Source organism: Lagenorhynchus albirostris, chromosome 2 (genome assembly GCF_949774975.1).
Source record: "Lagenorhynchus albirostris chromosome 2, mLagAlb1.1, whole genome shotgun sequence".
Taxonomy (NCBI): Eukaryota; Metazoa; Chordata; class Mammalia; order Artiodactyla; family Delphinidae; genus Lagenorhynchus; species Lagenorhynchus albirostris.
In genome coordinates, this window is record NC_083096.1 from 47000985 (window position 1) to 47015504 (window position 14520).

The 14520-nt window shown below is 52.8% G+C and overlaps 1 protein-coding gene across 1 annotated transcript in view; it reads left to right on the top strand.

The window, feature by feature from the left end:
- Positions 1–14520, top strand: part of NMNAT2 (nicotinamide nucleotide adenylyltransferase 2) — a 195440-nt gene that overhangs the window by 158044 nt on the left and 22876 nt on the right. Inside the window, exons 7-12 of the mRNA XM_060131926.1 lie at positions 690–757; positions 2930–3008; positions 6429–6555; positions 8106–8186; positions 9343–9387; positions 13505–13581. Of these exons, the coding sequence (XP_059987909.1) occupies positions 690–757; positions 2930–3008; positions 6429–6555; positions 8106–8186; positions 9343–9387; positions 13505–13581 (477 nt within the window). The remainder of the gene's footprint in view (positions 1–689; positions 758–2929; positions 3009–6428; positions 6556–8105; positions 8187–9342; positions 9388–13504; positions 13582–14520) is intronic.

Here is a 14520-nt window from a genome sequence, read left to right on the forward strand (position 1 = left end):
TGGAAACGCAAAACACCCATTAGCAGGTGTCCTGCTTCCCATCTCTGGACCACAGTCAGACCTGAGCGAATGGGGGTTGGGCAGCAGCTGGGAGGAACAGCTGCCGGCGACCAGGCCCGGTCAGAACTCATCCATGCCATGTGACTCGGCACGGATGCCAAACTGGGGGCTGGTTATGGGCTGGGCAATCTTTCCTGGGATTTTAGGAGAAAAAGGCCTATGCCTCCTATAATCGGATTTAAAATTCATTTCCCTGCCCCTCCCTCCCTGTCACACATCCCAGAAAATCTAGAAGCCCTCCCAGACCTCAACCCCCTCCCCCAGATACAACTCGGTGGGCTCTGGGGAAGCGACCCAGCCAGATGGACCCGGGAAACAAGGCAACACTCACCACGTTACGTCTCCTCTCTGTGCTGGGTACACACTGGCTTCTTCATCAGTGGAGGCTCACCTCTGACCCTGATGGGGGAGGAGAGTATACTGCACACACCCTCCATTCTTTCCCTCCCACCCACCCTGCCACTCTATGCTTGTGTGTAGCAGGGGGACATGTGGAGGGGGTCACACCTTCATTCTCTGTCAGCACTGAAAAATGCTGCACTTTTATAATGGGCTGGCTTGGGATGGAGTCTTAGGGCGTCTGTGGGGAGCAGAGTGAGCCTCCCAACAACTGCTCTGTTGCTTCCCAGGGCCTTGTGTCGAGCCGGCACCGTCTCATCATGTGTCAGCTGGCCGTCCAGAATTCCGACTGGATCAGGTAGGGCTGGCCTGATGATGCCAGAGGTGGGTGGCCCAGGGACACCCTGGGAATGGGTGGAGAAAAGGAAGAGTCCCCACAGGAGTGGGGAGGCCAGGGGAGAGATTAACTGCATGCAGGCGATAATAACGTAAGCATTCTGGGGTGGCCTGATGACTTTATTTTTTAACCAATTTATACAGCCTGGGGAACTAAAGAGGGAGCTTTTGGTGCTTCATCTGCTCTGGCATGTTTGGATTCAGGAGTATGCTCAGAGCTTCCACAAACATCATTGGGATTGGGGTGAGGCAGGGCCTCTCCACTTCCTCCGTACTCACTTCCATGAGCTGTCACTACCTTTCAGGGAAGGTCCCCCGGCTTTGGCTATTTTCCATTCCTGTTCAGGCTTCCTAGGGTCCCACGATGACAGTGGGACAGAGGTGTGGGGCGGGGTGGGGGTGGGGCAGGTCCAAGCGCTCACGGCCTTTCCCTCAGACGGTCCCTGCACAGTTCTAAGATGGCAGACACCATTATCCACTGTGCTTGCAGTGTAATTAAAGCAAACCTCCACTAATTAGGCTAATTATGCCCCCCAGAGCTCCTACAGTTATAATTTGCATGAGAAGATGACGTTTTTAAAAAAAATAACAATACACCATTTGTATTGTGTTCCCCCCCACCCCCAGCCGGTGGAAAAATAAGCAGCACCTAGAGGTTTCCGGGAAAGGAGAGAAATGAAGGGCCGCTGACCTCAGAACGAGGGATGCAGAGAGTTAGCGGAGAAGAGATGGGGTGGGTGGAAATGGGAGCAGTGAAGGAAAGCAACAATAACAATTAAATAGTGATCTGTGCCATTTGTGCGCAGTGATTTGTGTGAGCAGTGCATGCCCTTTACAGACTTTCTCATCCCCTCCCTCCCCCCCGAGACAGAGGTGAGGTTGGGAGACAGCTCAGGAGAAGTCAAGGAGTTTGAGAGGGAACAGCACATCTGTGGTCAAGTCAGGGTAGAAACGGAGCCTCTTAGCACGGCACCTCATGATCTCCGGGGAAAATGGGGTCTAGTGGGGGAAATACTGAACAGGAGACTGTTACTGCTTGTATGTGATTAGAAGATTCTGAAATAACTCCCTCATTCATTCAACAAATATTCACTGAGCACTTACTGCCTGCCCTGCACTGCTCCAGGCCCTGGGAAAATCAGAATTCCGCGAATTGAGGTCACCAGAGAGGCTTGGAGATAGCTCTAGAGATGGGGCATGGGTGCGCAGAGTCCCTGGACATGGGGGAGGCTGTTTAGCCAGGTCAGGTGTCTGCCCATCTCATGGGGGAGGGTGGTCAGGGATCTGGGGGCTCAGGGCAAGCTGGGTCGCTAAGTGTTTTCAGTTCACGAGACCTCATTTCTGGGAACCTTAGGTGTGCTGTGAGGTGGGGCTAGGGAGGGAATGCTCAACTGCTAAGGACGTGTTTGAGGAACGTCCCAATTTAGCAGCTCATTAAGCTGGTAATTAAGTCCGAGTGCTGCATCCGTCAGGGGCTGGGTCCCTGCTCACTTCACATCCCGTGTGCAGCAGGGGTTGGCCAGTCTGCGGGGCTGTACGTTCCGGTCTGGCTGCCGTGCCCACCTCCAAGCCCACAGGGCACCCCGCTGCACAGGGAGTCAGACATGGGCAGATTCCCCAGTTCAGGTAACTGCAGTGGCCACTTGATGAGGGCCTGGCTCATTTCATTCTTATCACAGTCCTATAAGGTCCAGAGGAGAATTCCCATTTTGCAGGTAAGAATAAGAGCAAGACACTATACTAAGCACTTTGCATAGAAAACTCATTGACCCCTTCTAATAACCCTGCAAGAGAGTTATTATTGTTATTCCCATTTTACAGATGGGAAAGTGAGCACCAAAAAATCACATAACTTTCCCAAAGCCCCACAGTTGGGAAGGTCTGGTGCTGATATTAAACCTGGCCAGACCAGTACCAGCAACTGTTCATGTAAGCCTGTGTCAAACTCCTCTCATTTTACAGTGGGGAAACTGAGGCTCAGGAAGGTGTTTCAAGCCCATGTTTTACCTGATTCGAGGTCTAAGTACTTGGTATGACCAGGTCTGCTAAGCTTTTTGAGCCATGTCATTGGAAGGAACCAATAAGCAAAGAGTGTGAGAATGGAAACCAAGGGAAACATCTTTCCTATTGTCAGGGTGGACCCGTGGGAGTGCTATCAGGACACCTGGCAGACAACCTGCAGCGTCCTCGAACACCATCGGGACCTCATGAAGGTAAGCTGGGCCAGGCTTAGGGTTGGGTGGACCACGGAAGCCAGGGAGGCCAGGGAAAGGATGCTGCTGGCCTACTGACCTGTTGTCTCCTGCTTCTCCACCAGCGGTGGGGGAGACCAGGCTCTGAGCAGCACCACGGAGGGCAGTGAATTAGGGACCCAGAGCAGTGCCAGAGGCTGCTTCCTGCCTTGTCCCCCTCCTCGATATGACTTGGGACAGTTTTCATCTTCTGGCAGTAAGTTCAAGGTGGGATTCAGGAGACCACAGCTGGAAAGCTTCAGAAAGTGAGGAGAGAAGGAGAAGCGAGCAAAGAAAGGAGGAGAGAAGGGCACTGGGCGAAGTTACAAGCAGCCAGGTCCTCCTGCCACACCCCCTGGGGACCCATTGGTCCTCTTACCCCAGCGTAGTTTGCCGCTACTGCCGTACTTCATACCTGCAGGCGTCGTACTGTCATGCACACTCATTCCTCCTCACAGGAGTCCACGGGCAGACAGTGTTCTCATCTCTGGTTTTTTTTTCGTTTTTTTTGCGGTACACGGGCCTCTCACTGTTGTGGCCTCTCCCGTTGCGGAGCACAGGCTCCGGACGCGCAGGCTCAGAGGCCATGGCTCACGGGCCCAGCCACTCCGCGGCACGTGGGATCTTCCCAGACCGGGGCACGAACCCGCGTCTCCCGCATCGGCAGGCGGACTCCCAACCACTGCGCCACCAGGGAAGCCCTCATCTCTGTTTTATTTGTGGGTAAAAGGGAGCACAGAGAGGTGAACCAGGGTATCTGAGGACACACAGTGACTGCCTAGCCCACACAGATGGCTGCCTAGGGCTTGTGGCCGTGTGCAGTGACGAGGAGCTGGTTGCTAGGTAAGCACAGGTTCCTCGCCAGCCAGCAGCACCAGTCAGCGTGTGCAGAAAGCGCCCTTCACAGATCGATAGCAACCCATCGACTCCCACCGTGCGGGGGTGAAAAGCGGTGCCGTCAATAGCAAGAAGCCTGACCCACCAAGACGAGCCGCAATCCATCCTCCTTGCCTCCGCTGACCCTGATGCACAGCCCTCCCCAGCCCCAAACAAGGATCAGAAGGGTATCATCCTGACACAGGGGCCGCCGCCATCGCATCTGTGTTTGCTGTCAGAGGGGCCTTTCAGAATCTTCTCCTTGGGGAGCTGCCAGCAGCCCCAATGCCCCCGCTCTCCACCTGCTGTGCACAGTGCTTTGTTTGAACAGATGTGGAATTCTGGGGCTGCAGACCATCCGGGGAGTCAAGAGCAAGAGAAGTGGAGAGGACTAGCTGGCTGTTGCTTCATCTAATAGGCTTTTCCCCCATGGAATTGAAGAAAACCCATCTCCTTGCTTTCCGCTTTCAGAACCCTTCACACACATTCCGAGTCTTCCCTGGTCCCTTTGGAAGGACTCTGATGTAGGGTGGCCCTCGCTTGCTCCTCTGGGCTTGTCTCAACAACAGCAGTAATAAAAGACATCCCATCTTACTGTATAAGGATGTATCCGTCAGGAGACGCTAAGATTCGCAGACATCCTTTAAATCTCAGTGGCTTCACACTGGGGGCCTGTGCACCTTCTCTCCACCCAGGAGCCTCAGGCTGCATGATGGAAGGGAGGAATCAGGGGCCCTGCAGGCATGCCTGAGCCCTGGCTCTACCGGCCAGAAAGCCTGGCTGCTCTTTTGCTGTCTAAATGTCTGGGCTTCCCGAGCCCTCCCTCTGTTACTCAGGCCCGGAAGCATGAGTCTGGGCCCGAGATGCTTGGCCAACGACCCACAGCTGTTGCAGTGATGCTCACAGGCCGGCAAAGAATGCCAGTCCCGATGGCCCCCTCCTTGGAGTGGGAGCTTGGAGCTGCTTGTTAACTCCCAGTCTCCCCGGTCCCAGCATCAGGCCGGTGTTCCTGGCATGGAGAGTGGACCTGTTGGAGAGAGAGACACGGGGCTTCATAGGTGATGCAAGGCTTTGAGAATGTGGGAGCCTGTGGTGGGCAGAGCGGGGCAGGTGGCCAGCACTTTTCTTCTCCAGCATAGAGCAAGTCGAATGGGACAAATGATGCATGCGGCAAGAAGAGGAAAATCCTCAGCTACCAGACCGGTTATTTAATGAGAATGTGGCGTGTTCTTTTCTGGATGTGAAATCATAATAAAAAGGAGGCAGACTGTCCCTTCCACCCCACCAGCCGCAGCCGGACAGAGAATCCCACAAAGCGGGCTGAGAAGATGCTGTGGTCCCCAACCTCAGCCGGCTCCCAGCTGTGGCTGCTTGCTGTCGTGACCATCTCCTGTCAGGAACATCGCAGAAGTGACAGGTCACCCCACAAGACAAACGCCTGCCCTTCCAGGGCTCGGAAGGACTCACGTTCTGCTCTGCCTGCACGGTGGTGTGTGGAAGATGCCTTTGGAGGGTCACCCCAGTCCTGGGACTTGGTGTCCTCTGGCAGCTGGACTCAATAATCCAGAAAGGGTGGTGAGCCAGGGATTGAGGGGAAGCTGGCTTTCAGGGAAGGGACCTTGAATAAGCAACAGCCCTACGAAGCTAAACAGATTGAAAATTCACGCTTTGTTCCTCTGTTGCCCAATAGTTCCACTCCCCGCGGGCAAGGGGGGTTGCTTCTGAGTCAGCTGTGAAGAATGCTGCGTTATCAGCTCTGTGTTTTCTGTAGCACTAGAGAGGAGCAGCAGGCCAGATAACACAGGACAATGGATAATACACATAGAATTTCCGATTGGCTCTGGAATGTGTATTCACCCTCTGAGCAGGCGCAAGAGTTCCCAGAACGCCGCCCTCTTCCTGCAGCACAAACACACCCTGCTCCGCCTGGCACTGCTCCCCAGCTTGGCCCTGTCATTGGCGTCTCTGGCCTGGAGAGGCGGCAGGTGGTGATAGCGCCTGGTGTTTGCACGACCTTTCCCAAGCTTGCACAGCCCTTTTGCAGACATGACCTCATTTGAGCTCCACGAAGCAGGCAGGGAGGGCAGGCATGCATGTTCCACAGAAGGTCACAGCATGTACAAAGTTCCTGCCAGGAGCCAGATGCTCTAAAGGCGCTCTGTGTATGCTCGCTCGTGTAGTCCTGCTGCAGCCCAGAAGGGTGGCTCTTTTGCCTCTCTATGTTAGGCTCTTGAGCTGAGGTTCCAGAGCAGGTAACTATCCAAGGTCTCACAGCCAGAAGGGGGCAGAGCTCAAACTTGACCCCAGGTCTGTGAAACAACACATCCCCCGCGTTTCTCACCTCCTGCTAGCCTAGTGTGGTCACAGGGTGTGGCTGGATCTAGAACCCACCTCCAGTCCTCTTTCTCAGTTCCAGGACACCTCACCATGATGCACAAGCAGATGAGCGTTTGGAGATAACTGGGAAAGGCTTTCATAAGTCTCCTGGGCTAACGACACTGACTCTGCCCTTCTTCCTTCCCCCAGCGGGTGACTGGCTGCATCCTCTCCAATGTCAACACACCCTCCATGACGCCTGTGATTGGACAGCCCCAAAATGAGACCTCCCAGCCCATTTACCAGAACAGCAATGTGCCCACCAAGCCCACTGCAGGTAGGGGGACATTGGTGTAGAGCAGTGGCTCTCAAACTTCAGAATCGCCTGGAGGGCTCGTTAAAATCCAGATCGCTACGCGCTGCCCCAGAATTTGATTCAGTGGGTCTGGAAAAAGGAAGAGAATTTGCATTTTTAAAAAGTCAATGCTGATGCTCTGGTCCAGGGACCATACTTTGAGAATTCTTAATGTAGGACATCAGAGAGAAATAGTCACAATAATAGAGACAGGAGCAGAGACAGAGAGAGACAGGGGTGATGGTGTGCATTTTAATATAAATATGATTGCCTTAAGTGGGAATTAAAGACAAAAGATAGCATTTTTCTCTGCCTTTTCTAAGGAGGTTGAGGATCTTGCCAAGGTCACACAGTAAGGAAGTAGCAGGGCCAGGAGTCAAACCCAGACAGTCTGCAGCCAGAGTCCCACACTCTTAGCCATCCCTTCACTGACAAAGAGCAGGGGTCCCCCAACATTTACCCAGCACCTAGTACTATATGCTTGCACGGTGCTCAGTGCTTTACACGGGTTCTCATTTAATGCGGTAATTCTGTGATATAGATATTATATTCCCATTTACAAAGAGAAAACTGAGCTTCAGAGAAGGTGAGTGATTTGCCTAAGGTCACACAGCTCAAAAGTGGAAGAGCCAGAATTCATATTCAGGACTCTCTGATTCCAAGGTCCATGTTCTTCCTAATATTTTGTTCCAGGCCAATTGCAAGAGACAGATCCTGGTATTACTTTTCAAGCCTAGAGACCATAATCTATTTGGTTATCAGTCTATCATAAATAGGGTAATTCACAAGGATGAGCCAGAATTTCATAGTTTGCATATAGCTACATCTGGGGGCTCAGAAAACTTCTCTGGATTAGAGCTCAGAAAGATCACTGAAAACCGGATCCTTCTCAGCCAAAGTAGGATGTCTGATTATTCTAAACACCATCTGAAAGGGAAGGAAGGCCTTTGCCCAGCAGAAATTACTCCAAATGAGTTCTTCGCCACAGGCTGAATCTCTGTGGATTTGGGTGTTACTGTTTAGTGTTGGGGGTGGCTGAGGAAATGCACATGATATTAAAAAATGAAAAATGCAAACAGGGCACAGGCCCTCTAAATGTAGACTGTGATCCAATTTATGTTACGTAGACATATCTGCATTAATACACATAATAAAAATGGAAGAAAATATATGCATACTTTAGTGGTGGTTATCTCTAGCCGTGGAATTATGGGTGCTTTCTATTTTCCTTTTTATATATATTCCTCTTCCATATTTTCCAATTTTTCAACAGTGTAATAAACACGACCAGAAAATAGATTCCCATCTAGGGCTCAGAATGCTTGTGCCTTGGACTGGGAATGAGAAGAGGGAATTTGGGCTGTCATATTTCTGTTCTTTCTTTCCACCCTCCTACTGCCTCCATGACCCAACCCCTGCCCCTCCAGTGCAGCCCCACTGTTTACAGTGGCCCAAATGTGGGACTGACGCGAGTGTGAGTTGTGAGTGGTTCTCTCCGTCTGTCCCTGTCTGTCTTGCTCTCTCTCCCATAGCCAAGATCCTGGGAAAGGTGGGAGAAAGCCTAAGCCGGATCTGCTGTGTCCGCCCACCGGTGGAGCGCTTCACCTTTGTGGGTAAGGGAGCAAGGACCTTCTTTACCAATCCCGCCTCTTTTCTTTCCCTCCTCCCTTTGTTCATTCACCAGACAAGCCCCAGCACCTGCTGTAGGATGAGCATTTATAGAGCAAGAATTGGGAGAGAAGAGAGGATGTTACCAGGCCTGCAGGGCCAAGGTGTGATGGGAGCCCAGAGGCGTGATCATCCTGGCTCAGGGATCCTTGGAGACCTTTTCCACTCCTCTCCCCTCCTTGGGCTGTTCTGGCCCTTCCCTCTAGAGAAGGTGTCCATTTGCGTGAGAGTTCTCAGAGGCCCAGCATCCTCCCTTAGGTCCTCCCAGCTCTGGCAGTGTCAGCACTCCTGCTGAGAGGCTAAGAACACACAAGCCCTTTCCTTAATTTTCTCCATTTTTTTGCTGCTCCCCTAAGGACTCAGCATAGATAAGAATAGCTGTCTCTGGGGCTCTTTCTCCTACAAACCCCAAATTCGGCTCTGCAGAGGAGCTGAAGGTCTAGCCCCCATTCCTTTGACTCTTTGGGGCTGACTTCTGCTATTTCTCAGATTTCCAATTTCCAACCTGGAATAGGAACTAAGAGGGATGGTTGAGGAGGCAGGGGGCCAGGATGGCGTCTCCACGGTGCTCTGCACGCCGTGTGCCCCGTGTGGGCGTGCACACTCAGAGCACATGGTAAAGCCTCTGTCCTTCACTTCTTTCCCGGGCTCTCCGTTCTGCCACGTGAAAAATCTCAGTGTACTCAATTTTGCTTGTTCTTTGAACCAGAACACTGAACGGGAGAGGGCCGCCTCCGTGTGACACTACAGGCTGTCACCCTAGGTTCAAGGAAGTTGCTCTTGTGGCTAGCCTCCCCTAAATACAGAAGGAAACAAAAGGCGCTAAGCATGAGCACGTGTGTGTCCGTCATTGGCAACCCAGCCAGGCTGTCCAATACTGAAAGTCCCAGAACAGTGAATCCTGCCTCTGGAGCCTGAGGAGATGCTCCCTCTCCTTTTTAAGCTGGACGGTGCTCTCCATTTATGCTACTCAGATGTCCCTACTCCCACCCAATCACCCCATCCCCGGTTCTCCCTCTGCGGAGTCTCTTGTACAGAACGCGCATCAGGTACCCGGAAGTTGGTTCCCTGATGCTTCTGCATTTCCTCTTTCCTCCCTAGATGAGAATGCCAATCTGGGCACAGTGATGCGGTACGAGGAGATTGGTGAGTGGGGCTGGGCAAGTGGGAACATTTGGAGCCACCGGCCTCCACCACGGGCAAAGTGGGGGAGGGGAGAGCCTTGCAAACCCTGGGTGGTGTTTGCAGCAGGGTCTGCTCTTAGAGGGATAATTGATTGTTCCCAAGCTAAGATCATATTCTTAGTTATCTCTCCTTTAACATCTCCATACTAGATTCAGGCAGGTTCCCAGGAGGTAGGATGGGACCAGTTGTCAATTTTCCCTTCAGAGCCTCTTCTCCTTCATTCAGAAGTCATGGAAGTTGAGTTCATTGCCAGCCAGAGAGACTCTTCTCTTGCCCAGAGCACTGTGTCTGCGGCAGAAGAGCTCCCCTACCTTCCTCAGCAGAGGATTCCAGCGTTTGGAGGATGAGGAGAGACGGGGCAGAAAGCCACACCTGTGACCTCCCCCGCAGCCTTGAGTAGAGACTAAGGCCCCGACTGTGTGTGAGGGCAGTGAAGGCCCCGGGCCAGAGCAGGTGGAGGGTGGTTACACGGAGCTGTCAGGATGGGAAGGAGCTAACCCCCCATAGAAGTGAGCTGAGTCCTGGGCAACCCTAGGAAACAAACCAGGAAACAGATCTTTCCAAGGTTCCAGAATAAGTTAGAGACACAAGTATCTGAAGCCGGGTAAAGGGCAGACAGCAAGAGTGGAGCTGGAGCTGATGCAGCTACCAGGTGACAAGGAGGGTCAGTGACAGTTGGAATGCTTGAAATTCTAGGGTGAGGGGCAGCCTGGTGTCCAGCAGACACGCTTAGTCTTCCACTCGAGCTGCAGAGATGCTCCAGGCACCCCCTCCTAGAGGTGGAGGTTTGGGGCTGCATCTGGGCACTGGGTTCTCCCAGGAGGCTCAGCAGATGTTATGTCATTTCAAGGAACTTCTCTGGGGCCTGTCCCCTGATCCCAGGCAGTGGTGCACCTGAGTCGGTTCGTATTTATTCGCTAGGGCCATTTGTAAAATTTTCAGGGATCTTACCAACCAGTGGTTAAACGCAGTCTATACTAAAAATTAAATTACATTAAGTAACAGTTAAATACATTGTATTCAAAACAAGTATTAAATACTCAAAACTCCTCACTTCCCAGTTCTTTTATCAAGTTTTAATAGGCTTTATTTACCAGCACATGGCTGTCTGAGGACCACAGGAAAGGGCGCCTGCCTTTCTGGATGCTTCCCAAAGCCAGCAGGAAGAAGCATGCAACCCCAGGTTCCACAGCCCCAAACACCCCAAAGCCCTGCACTCCCCCTTCCCTGCGGTTCCACACCTGGCCAGGAACTACCTTCCCGGGGAGGAAGTCTTCTCGGCCAGCCCAGCCGAGCTCAGAGCAGTCTTCAGACTTTCAGCTCTATTCCAATGTATATTTTCCTCCGACACCTTGTTCCAGGAAGAATGCATTGTGGCCCAGCTTCAGCGGGGATCTCTGTACCTTGCCAGCACCCAGGGCCCGTGTAGCAGGCTATCCCGCCCTGGGGAGTTCCCCCTCCTACCGAGAGGCAATGCAATGGTGTTTGTTTACCCGGCCACGCTCCTAGCTCCTAGCACTCCACCGTTACCATCTCACTGCAGCCTTGCGAGGCGCAGGGCTAGTCCTAGCCCCATCTTACTCCTCTTTCAGAGAAAGGAAAGCTGAGTGGCCGCAGCAGTCTGGATGGATTTGGGGCCTCGTGTGGTACAGGTGCCAGCTGCCTCAGTGCGCAGTAGGGAGTGGAAGGGGCTGCAGGGCCTGGGGCTTTGCATAACCCGGATTCCCGGGAGGAGAGTGTGGCAGGAGAGTGCTGATTCTGGCTCGCTGGATCCTGAACTGGGGAAGAAAGTTGGACCCAGAGGAGGTCCCAGGTAAGGGAGCTTGCCTGGCCTCTAGACCACTGTGCTGTGAGGCCCTCTGGCTCACATGTCCCCTTTTTGAAATCCCCTTGCACGCTTCACGAGAAGGGAAAAGCCGTTTCTCCTAGCTCAGTTAGCACCTATGGCTCCATTTCCACTTTCTTAACAAGTTGACTGCTCCCGGGGCCTGCCCCAGACCCAAGGCTTAGGGGCTGAAAACACGCACCTTAGTCTCAGATGATAAACCTGAGAAACCACTGCTGCCCTCCAGCGGCCACACGTGGGATCCCAAGCCCTGCCAGGGCCTCTGGCCTGTGACACATCCATCTGTTCCAGTGCTGCAAGCAAAGGTGGAAACCCCGCGCTTTAACTTGATCTGCTCTGGCTTTAAAAATAATCCTACATTATTTTCAAGTGAGAAAGTGAGTCTCTGGCTTGGGAATAGAAAAGAGATTCATTTCCGTGGCTGTAGAGCAGGGTTTCTCAACCATGGCACTGTTGACACTGGGGACCAGATAATCCTGTGTCATGCGGGCTGCTGTGTGCTGTGGAGACGGTTGAGTGGCATTCCTGCCCTCTAAGCACAGTGGCACACCCCTCTCTCCGGTCTTGACAACCAGAAAAGTCTCCAGACATCGCCAAATTCTGGAGACAAAATCGCCCCCAGTTGAGAATCACTGACGTAGAAGAAGCTGAGGACCAGCACGTCGTCCGGAGACCGCCAGCTAACTGAACTCTTAGGCCCACGGTTACAGAGCTTCAGCCTTTCAACAGAGAGCTGACCTGGAATTCTGGGTGGCTCCAAGCTGGAGACAGGGAACAACGGGATCCCAGAACGAGCCCAGTCTGGCTCCTCTCAGCCATCCGAAGGCTGGTGGCCTAACACAGAGGGAGGCACCATTGACCAGGGCCTCCATGCTGCAAGAGACAAGGCCACGATCGCCATCCCGGACTGCCATCCCAGAGCGCCCAGAAGGCTCTGAGACAGCCTGCCCACATGGCCTCTGCGGTCAGCCTGTCTGTTGTTCACTCATTCAACACATCCTGAGCACCTACTGTGCACAGGTCGCTCTGCCAGGCCCTGGAGATATAAAGATCAACTAAGGTCCCTGCAGATAAACAGACCATGAGACTACAGTGTGACGCGGAGGAGAGGGGAGAGGGGAGGCTGCAGGAATATTTAAGAGTTAAGACCCCAGGGCTCCATGGGGCTCCCTGAGTATGAGCTGCACTGACCTGGGACCGTGAGATGCTCTCACTGTCTGTCGCCAGCCCAGCAGCCTTCCACTCAGCCTGCAGCCAGGGCGAGCTCAGCACCTGAAAGTTCTCGTCAGGTCCCTGAGCTAGCTACAAGGTCTGAGGCGGGCAGAGCTGCCGCCCAACTCTCGGCCTCAGGGTCCAGGGTGGCAGCGTTCTCTGGAAGGCTCAGAGTGGGGCTGTCTCACTGTTTCAGGCAAGATACCCACAGCCACAGCCTTTTGATGGAAAGGCCTGGGATGCCAGGGAACCAGACGCACCACCTGAATCCCAGCCCAGGTGGAAGTCTCTCCCCACGTGGTTCTGAGAATCCCAGGATTCTTTTTCCCCCTGTTGCTCAGTGTTCATGCCCCGGTCAGTTTGCTGCCTGTTTTAAATGACAGTGGCCTCACTGGGGTAATTCAGAGTGAGCTTAATGAGGGAAGAAAAACAAATGACAAGCAAGAAGTAAGCCTGGGAGTCAGGAAAGTGGGGGGCAGCCTCACTTCTCAAGCCCTTTGCTGAGGACACTGGCCATGTAAAGAGAGGACGTCCGATGAGCTGAGCTAGCTGATGAATTTAGGGTGCACTCGGTGTCCCCTGCCCCCCATCACATCGGGTGCTTGTGACGAGACAAACCCCAGATAATGCACAGCAGCGGAGGAACCAAACTCCACGGGCACTTCGGTTTGATACGGAGCAAAGGAGAGACCCTTAGACCTCACACTAGGCATGTAGCTGGCTCAGTCTCTGTTTGGGTGACCAGCCATCCTGGCTTAGCATGGAAACCCATCCTGGAAACCCCTCAGTACCAGCAAACCAGGACAGTTAGTCTCCCTCTCTGCTGCATTCGTCCTGCAGGGAATGAGGGTGGTCTGTAAATGAGCCTGGGGGAGGGGTGAGCAGAGGTGCCTGGAAGAACTGGGCTCTGGAGCCCCAAGTATGGGACACTTCTGTGTTCAGCGGGGGAAGAAGGCTGAGACTTGAATGTTTCCCAGGCCTCCACTCACTCCCTTTTCTAACTTTGTTCCCCCTCCTCAGAGCTGCGGATCTTGCTGCTGTGTGGCAGTGACCTTCTGGAGTCCTTCTGCATCCCAGGGCTCTGGAATGAGGCAGATGTGAGTAGCAAGGTTATGGCCTGTGTACAGCTGGCGTGGGGATGGATGGGGAGGGACCACTCGACTTTGACCTGTAGATTTCCCTCCTCACACAGGAGGGCAATGGACAACCCATTCACATCATGATGGAATAAAATTCTCAAAGCAGCTCTACTCCAGTAAAAAATAGCTTAAAAAATTAAATTAGGGCTTCCCTGGTGGCGCAGTGGTTGAGAGTCCGCCTGCTGATGCAGGGGACGCGGGTTCGTGCCCTGGTCCGGGAAGATCCCACATGCCGCGGAGCGGCTGGGCCCGTGAGCCATGGCCGCTGGCCCTGCGCGTCCGGAGCCTGTGCTCCGCAACGGGAGAGGCCACAACAGTGAGAGGCCCGCGTATCGCAAAAAAAAAAAAAATTAAATTAAAAAAAAGAAAATTCTCACCTACCCCCAGCTTTATCTCGTCCTGTATTTTTATACTCACTCCTCCTCAGGCTTGCTCCTGGAAAGCCCCTGGGAAAAAAAGCAATCTGAGTCATAGAATACCTTCTCCATGTAGTGCTTGGAGGGTGTGTGCTGGTGGGGAAAGATGGGGGAGGGAGGAATTTTTTTAAAAGATTTTGCCTTTTTGAAATTATCGTGTGTTTTGTTTTCCTTTGATTCTTTTGAAGAGGTGGTAAATACCACCCTAGAATTCCCTTAACAAGAGAAAAGGGGTCAAGAGGGGAGAAGTTAATAGCAAAAGGTCAGTAGGATCCTTCTGGCAATTGACTTGGGATAGAGGGAACTAGGAAGTTAAACTTATACCATTCAGAAGCTCATTGGACATCTTTTGTACCAGATCTGACAGAGATGGTCTTAAACTAGCTAATTCATGAGTTACTCACCCTTCAGACGTACATTCATTTTTGTTCTTTCATTAATTCATTCATCTGATAGCCAGAGCTAATGCTAGCTCCCAAAC